Below are 8670 nucleotides of genomic sequence, written 5' to 3' on the forward strand. Positions count from 1 at the left end.
ATTCAACGATCGAAAGCATCTTACATGGAGTGCCGATGATCGCTTGGCCTCTCTTTGCTGAACAGAGAATGAATGCCTTCCTTCTAGTGAAGGAGATGAAGGTGGGCATTGAAGCGTAGAAGGGCGCAGATGCATTGGTGAAGAGAGAGGAAGTGGAAAGAGCTACGAGGGAATTAATAGAAGGAGAGGGGCAATGGAAATGAAGAAGGGGATGGCAAAATTGAGGGGAAGGCCCATCATTGAGTGACAACTGTCTTAAGGATGGAAAACATCACGAAAACGGTTTCTAAAAAGCGCAATATTCTCAACTGCCTACACATTCCAATAATCTGAACCGCCTACAACATTTTTCACCGACGATCTAATGGCTAGAGTTTATTCCATCGTCTAACAATCGATCTAAGGGCCCATAACGAGACACCGCAGCATGGAGGGGAGTTCCTTTCAGAGGGAACGCCTTACAGCAACTTTAGTTTCACATGCATTCAAAAATCTGAACAACAACTACGCTAAGAAATGCTCTACAATAAGGTGGAACAAAGAATAAAGATACTTGATAAATAGAGTCAGACCACTCACCAAAATACAAGAGTTCAATACAACGATAAAGCTTATTAATAAACGCAGGGTAGCATTGTCATGCAGGGCACACCAATCACCCATTTGCTACATGAGTTTCCAAAGAATCACTGGACTCTGGCATGATTAGCATTCAACTTGCATTTTACGAGATAGTAAAGATACATGGACAGGGTATCTCTAGAACATGACATCATGCCCCTGAGTAACAAATCTAAAAGAAACCTGTATAAACAAAACAAATACATTTCCAACTGGCTTATCACATATTTCCTTAAAATTTGTGATAGATAACCTACCATAAACAATCCAAAACTCAAACTGGACTGGACGACCTCTTATATCTAATCAAGACTGGGGACTTGAGGCTGTTGTGCAAATTACTGCATACACATTCCATGACAACCTGTACTACAAACTTTCAAATATAATCTGAGCTCCCATATCCCTCTCAAGGAATTATAAGTTTTTCTCCAGCATAGATGGTGTCATCAGTGTACTTATTTGCAGCTTTTATTTGATCAACTGAAACCTGCACTTAACCAAGGAAACAGAACCAGTTACACAAGTCTTATACAATGGATAGAAGGGAACAACATGGCAGCTTAGTTTCACATGCATTCAAAAAGTTGGAACACATATCCCCATATTAAACCACGGCCTAATCAGAGAGTTGCTATGATTGACAATCTAGGCCATGACATTGCCACATCACATATCCACTACATCCACTTTAATTATAATTTCTTTCTGACGGGCCTTCCACCGATTCTCGGAATAGATTTTCCAGACCCTCTTCTAGACAGATCTGATATTTCATTCAACTGGTTCATTCAACATTCCCTTCGGCTTCAGGAAGCTCATGGAATTCTGATAAATACATGCCAAGAAATGGAACCAGCACAAATAAAAGCTCTCAAGGAAGGAAGGTTCTGAGCGCTGTTGAAATGACCCCTTCTATTTATTCCGTTGGGCTGCTAATAGCTTTGTCTCTGTCATAATCTGAAGAGAAGTTTGAGAAGGAGGGCTGCCTCAAATGGCTGGACTGCCAGCCCGCCTCGTCAGTTCTGTTCGTTTCTTTTGGGAGCCGCGGCACCCTGTCGGAGAATCAGATTCAGGAACTAGCTTTGGGGCTAGAAGCAAGCGTGCAGCGGTTCCTTTGGGTGTTGCGTAAGGATCCTCCTCCTCCAACTGAATCCAGGATGACTACCGAAGCAGATATGAGGGAGGTTCTACCTGAGGGTTTCGAGACTCGAATCCAGGACCGTGGATTTGTGGTGGATTCATCGGCGCCTCAGATTGTTGTCCTCTCTCATCCATCCACAGACGGTTTCCTTTTTCATTTCGGTTGGAATTCAACAATCGAAAGCATCTCACATGGAGTGCCGATGATCGCTTGGCCTCTCTTTGTTGAACAGAGAATGAATGCCTTCCTTCTAGTGAAGTAGATGAAGGTGGGCATTGAAGCGTAGAAGGGCGCAGATGCATTGGTGAAGAGAGAGGAAGTGGAAAGAGCTGTGAGGGAATTAATGGAAGGAGTGGGGGAATGGAAATGAAGAAGGGGATGGAAAAATTGAGGGGAAGGCCCATCATTGAGTGACAACTGTCTTAAGGATGGAAAACATCACAAAAACGGTTTCTAAAAAGCGCAATATTCTCCACTGCCTACACATTCCAATAATCTGAACCGCCTACAACATTTTTCACCGATGATCTAATGGCTGGAGTTTATTCCATCGTCTAACAATCGATCTAAGGGCCCATAACGAGACACTGCGGCATGGAGGGGAGTTCCTTTAAGAGGGAACGCCTTACAGCGTAACCAGTTACACAAGTCTTATACAATGGATAGAAGGGAACAACATGGCAGCTTAGTTTCACATGCATTCAAAAAGCTGGAACACATATCCCCATATTAAACCACGTCCTAATTAGAGAGTTGCTATGATTGACAATCTAGGCCATGACATTGCCACATCACATATACACTACATCCACTTTAATTATAATTTCTTTCTGACGGGCCTTCCGCCGATTCTCGGAATAGATTTGCCAGACCCTATTCTAGACAGATCTGATATTTCATTCAACTGGTTCATTCAACATTCCCTTCGGCTTCAGGTTGCTCATGGAATTCTGATAAATACATGCCAAGAAATGGAACCAGCACAAATAAAAGCTCTCAAGGAAGGAAGTTTCTGAGCGCTGTTGAAATGACCCCTTCTATTTATCCCGTTGGACTGCTAATAGCTTTGTCTCTGTCAGAATCTGAAGAGAAGTTTGAGAAGGAGGGCTGCCTCAAATGGCTGGACCGCCAGCCCGCCTCGTCAGTTCTGTTCGTTTCTTTTGGGAGCCGCGCACCCTGTCGGAGAATCAGATTCAGGAACTAGCTTTGGGGCTAGAAGCAAGCGTGCAGCGGTTCCTTTGGGTGTTGCGTAAGGAGCCTCCTCCTCCAACTGAATCCACGATGACTACCGAAGCAGATATGAGGGAGGTTCTACTTGAGGGTTTCGAGACTCGAATCCAGGACTGTGGATTTGTGGTGGATTCATGGGCGCCTCAGATTGCTGTCCTCTCTCATCCATCCACAAACGGTTTCCTTTTTCATTGCGGTTGGAATTCAACGATCGAAAGCATCTTACATGGAGTGGCGATGATCGCTTGGCCTCTCTTTGCTAAACAGAGAATGAATGCCTTCCTTCTAGTGAAGGAGATGAAGGTGGGCATTGAAGCGTAGAAGGGCGCAGATGCATTGGTGAAGAGAGAGGAAGTGGAAAGAGCTGCGAGGGAATTAATGGAAGGAGAGGGGGAATGGAAATGAAGAAGGGGATGGCAAAATTGAGGGGAAGGCCCATCATTGAGTAACAACTGTCTTAAGGATGGAAAACATCACGAAAACGGTTTCTAAAAAGCGCAATATTCTCAACTGCCTACGACATTCCAATAATCTGAACCGCCTACAACATTTTTCACTGACGATCTAATGGCTGGAGTTTATTCCATCGTCTAACAATCGATCTAAGGGCCCATAACGAGACACCGCGGCATGGAGGGGAGTTCCTTTCAGAGGGAACGCCTTACGGCGTAATAAAGGCAAAAAACAAAAAAACAAAAAAAACAAAAAACAAAAACAAAAAACAAAACCTCATTTTTTTTTTCTTGTCATATGTTCAAAATGACATAGCTCAGTGGTACACATTACATATATGTACAAAAGAGAAAACAAAAGTGGCATAACAAAAAAAACATGATGGGCCGCTCCTATTTTTTTATAATGCAGAAAAAGCCAACACCATCTCTATGAGCAACACACCTCCGGATTCATCTTAGAGAGCGTTGCAACGCAAAAAATTTCAAAACGTAAGTTTTCCCTCTATCAGCGCATTTCACGCTTTACTAGAGGGAGTGCCCACAAAACAAAAAAAAATAATAATCTTTGCACCACTCAAGCTCGCAGATCACCTACTCAAGACACATGTTCACGTTCAGAAAGAGACAGACTTGAACTTCCATGAATCAAACAACCCGTGTTGGGATCTTGGAAAATTCAGCTCGTGGAAAATATTCTCTGCACCTGGGCAAGCAGATCAACCCTCCAATTGAGAACCACACTTCCAACACTCTTCCACACCCACCACACCACAACTCTGCACATTGGGCACACTCATACCACACTATTCCTGCCAACAAGTCTGACCAAACGATGTTCCTTCGAATACCTCTGATTAAACGCCACACTGTTCCTGCCAACACGTCTAACCAGATCACAGATTGCTCAGATCTATTACATGCAGGTCGAATCTACTGCTGAGTTTTCTGCTCACTGACTGCCTTTGTGATACCTTCGACCTTGAAAATGCCATCCTTGACCTCCAGTGTTCCATGACCTCCACGTCCAACGTGAGAATGGTTGTTTACAAAATCAGGCCAAGGCGACAAACTTACTCTTGGCCCCATCACATTCACATTCACCACGCCTATGAGGTATAGATCCGCCTTCAACTGTTGACTAATACCGACTCGAGGAGAAACACCTTGTTGCCTTGTCACCCGATTGAGGAGCAACGCCTGACAAAAGTTGTTTACATTGGTGGAATATTAATAAATGGTAAATTAATGGGAAATGAATTCTGGGAAAGTCACTTGGACTGGGAAAGGCGGACAAACGAACAAAGGCACCCCGAGAATTCTGGAACGACTATGAATTAAATGATCAAAAAACTGGACTAAGGCCTTGGGGGTCCCAAATCAACATGTCCCAAGCTTTCCTCTCTTGGATAGGATGCAAATCAACATGCAACTGAATAAACACAGATCTTCACACCAAACTAAATCAACTGCAACCTCACAACCCTGCTCTGATACCAATTCAAAATGGGAGACAAAACTAAATTGAATGAAACTTGCAGTCCTCACGTGAGGAGCCTTGAAGCTGCCACGACATTGACTATCATTAAATAAAAAATCGAACAATACATATCTTCTACAAATATGTTTAGTTAGGGAGATGAAATAACCTCCTAAGAAATATGATCTAATTTCTAATTACAACCAAAATCCAAACAACTTAACTATTTATTTCTTCATTATTTTCAAGTTATTATACCTGCCGATAGTAGCAGGTATATAGCCATCGATATCGCTTTGACTACGAATTAATTTCGTTTGACTTTTTAAATATGAACCGCTATTCAATACTTTAACCAAAATTTTACGCAAAAAGTGAATTTTTTAAATCATTTAAATATTTTTCGATGGTTTTCATTGGCAATTCAGCTTTGGGGTCTTATTGCAGACGTCAAGCTTGCTTTTAACCAAAATTTTACCTTTATCCAAAGTTCTTAGAATATAATTGCAAACGCTGAACATTAGTTTTGCCTTTATCCAAAGTTTTTAAAAGCGAAATTTATTGGTTTGTGTTTATCTAAAGTTTTAAGTTTATCCAAAACTTTTAAAACCAAAGTTTGAGTGTGTTTATCCAATAACCAAATTAAACTTTCCTTATCATTGTGGAAAGCGTCAAGAGTTTAAAAAATGGAGACTGGCAGTCAAATATTGACAGCGTTGTTCAGAGACTTTCAAGTCTTATTGCGAGGAACACGGACACAAGCCTCTATTCTCTGACATAAACTTAGGACATGGATCAGGAGATGCTTCAAAATTGGACCAGTGGGATTGATTAATGCTGGATTGGCCTTAGCATTAAAGCATAACATTTTCCTAACATTTTATGTGACATTATAGTTGGTATACTTTACAGCATTATGACATATTTCCGCCATCTGCGCTTGTGGCTTAGCCATCCGTCCCCCTACGTCTGTGTGTGACTGTTGGCATGTGGCTATTTGCATGTTGGTCGACCAAGGACGGGTGACAACGCACAATATCTGTTAATTACCAAGGCGAAGAGTAGTTTCTTGCAGGAGAAGCACTTTCCTGTAGAAGAGATCTCATCATCATTAAGACTTACCTTACTAGTTGAGTTGGGCTACATTCTACAAGCTGGACGCTGGATAACTTTCGCTGACTTGCGACCGAGCGCCGCCCTTTATGTACAGGCTAGGATTTCATCATGGTATTGATGAAGATGAGGGAAATTGCAAAGACTTACCTTACTAGTTGAGTTGGGCTACATTCTACAAGCTGGACGCTGGATAACTGTCGCTGAGTTGCGACCGAGCGCCGCCCTTTATGTACAGGCTAGGATTTCAGAACTCGAACTCAAGTGGGAAGTTTCTGATGAATTTCTATGGGATAGGAAGCCATTATTGGATCATTGGCTTGGAGGGCTCCGCAACCGAGGCTACGAGGCAGCGCTAGTGTACTAGTGTAGAGAGGATCTTTACGATGACATTGACGAGGATTTGTTCAAGCTGTCGAGGAACCGAGAATTGGAAAACAAGACTCTTGAGAAATTTATGGGGGCTGCTGCCAGATACAGGATTTATCTAGACCCTACAAATTCAAAATTTTCGAAACTTGCCTATATTTTTTTGTTTTGTTTTGGCCAGTTTTTTTTTTTTTTGTACTCTGCTATTTCCCCTAATATGAACGGTTGAAGTAGCTGAGTGATAGAATCACAGGCCGTCAACATGCATTAATGAAGGGAAAAATTACGAAATTCCTCCACCCATTGTGTTCCCTAATTCTGGGCTACACAAGCGGCTTCCACAGAGGTGATTTATCATCAAATTCTGGCAGCACTGCAGCAGGTTAGCATTGTAGCAATTTGATTAAGTGTGATTTGCTAGTGATTGATATTCCTCCGCTTTTTTATAAATATATATAAATTGGTGTAACAAATTCTGGCAGCACTGCAGCAGGTTAGCATCGTAGCAATTTGATTAAATGTGATTTGCTAGTGATTGATATTCCTCTGTTTTTTTATAAATATATATAAATTGGTGTAACAAAAAAGTTGTAACTATTGCTGTCAACTTGGAGTACAACAATACTCTTACATTTTAAATATGATTGATTTTATATGAACGCAGCATGAGGACTGATTGCCCTCACCATAGAGGATGAAAGGTGATTGAAGTACAAAGTTAATGTTGTTCGAGTCTTTTCTACGATGATTTTGGTCTAGAAATGGGTAAAAACGTGATTGCTCATGACAGTAATATGTTGGTGTCCATGTTTATTTCTATTTAACATCAAAGGTTTATGCATACCTGTTTCACATAATGGGATGGGATTAATGGTGCGAACATGGATTTATAACGTCCCTTAAGTATTCCAGCAACGCTGAGCTTGTATTTTTAGCAGCATAGCAACATAGCTTTGTATTGATTGAATGTACTGATCTCTTTGATGGTGAACATTCTTCATTGACAGGTGAAGCGCTCGGGGAAATAATCCATGCAATGGGGTAAAGCTATAAGGTCATGATCTCTGTCGAATTTATTTCAATAACTGCTCTTAAAAGCCTACGTCTGAGTCGCGAATCTGATACATTAGATTCAAGTGAGGTCACTAAATCTCAACTCAAAAGCCTAGATCTGGCTTGTCAAACAAAGAGTTGTAACAAGGAGCTCACTTTGCAGTATGAAGACTGATTGCCCTCAACACAGAGGAGAAAGGGCACCCCCTAAGTATCCGCACAAATCATGAAATAAATCACTTGCATGTGTTTATAGACACGGAATATTGAAGAGCGCCATTATAAAAAGCTTTAGAAACTGCACACGTGAGTTCTAAGAGAGGGAAAGTGCACCCTTCTCTAAGCATTTACATGTGCCAAGTAGATACAGCTCATGCTTGGTCAGAGCTTGGTCCATATCTTGACAATAGATAGATATTAACTTGATTGGATAAACACTGAATGCAGAATTCATCTGACACATGAATAACAGAGAAGATTATAAAAAATATTTAAATGCATATTGAGAAAGGAAATGAAAACGGTTGATTTATAAATGCAAAAAAAATAATTATCAACTAACTATTTTATATCTCTTATATAAAATAAGAGGGTTAGTATGAGCGTTGTGACAGAATAAGAGGATTAGTTGCAGATGGTGCACAAGCTCCATTCGGTTGTCCACAACTGTGGTGAACAAAGTGTTTTTACGTCTGTATTGGGCCTCGAATTTTTACAGAGTTGATGCTGCCAATTCAAACCGCCATAAATTTCGAAGGCAAATACTAAAATTATGAACATTATTGTTGGTTTCTTGGTTGTGTCCTATTTCTATAAATTATGAACATTATTGTTGGTTTCTTGGTTGGTTCCATTCTTGATTTCCTGGTTGTATCTTATTTCTATTTTGGTGTAGCTCCATTCTGCTGTGCAAAACTTTGTGCTGAACAAACAACGTTTTTAGCTGTGTGGGTTGGAGCTTTTTGACAGAGTTGATGCTGAATTTCAAACGTCAATACCAAAACAATATTTGCTGCTGGTTCCCTGGTTGTGTCCTATTTCGGCAGGTATACCATTGCATTGCAATCTTGTTTCACAACATTCATTCAAACCAATCTAATAAATCTATCAATTCTAATAAATTTATCAACTCAATTATATATATATATATATATTCATTCAAAGCACAACTATTTAAATTAAATGCGCAATTTAACTAATAAACAAAA

The 8670-nt window shown here is 40.6% G+C and overlaps 1 protein-coding gene across 1 annotated transcript; it reads left to right on the top strand.

Annotated features, from left to right (window-relative positions):
• The first annotated feature begins 2881 nt into the window (after positions 1–2881).
• LOC149138500 (UDP-glycosyltransferase 71K3-like) lies at positions 2882–3316 on the top strand. Its single transcript, XM_089450374.1, has one exon. It carries the CDS (start codon positions 2882–2884, stop codon positions 3314–3316), a length of 435 nt encoding a protein of 144 aa, XP_089306500.1.
• Positions 3317–8670: the final 5354 nt, after the last annotated feature.

This window comes from Pinus tabuliformis, chromosome X (assembly GCF_031772625.1).
Source record: "Pinus tabuliformis cultivar Carrire ecotype Pingquan chromosome X, CPIR1, whole genome shotgun sequence".
Lineage (NCBI taxonomy): Eukaryota > Viridiplantae > Streptophyta > Pinopsida > Pinales > Pinaceae > Pinus > Pinus tabuliformis.

Coding starts and splice junctions, on each gene's coding strand:
- LOC149138500 (XM_089450374.1), top strand. CDS start 2,882: ATGGCTGGACCGCCAGCCCGCCTCGTCAGTTCTGTTCGTTTCTTTTGG.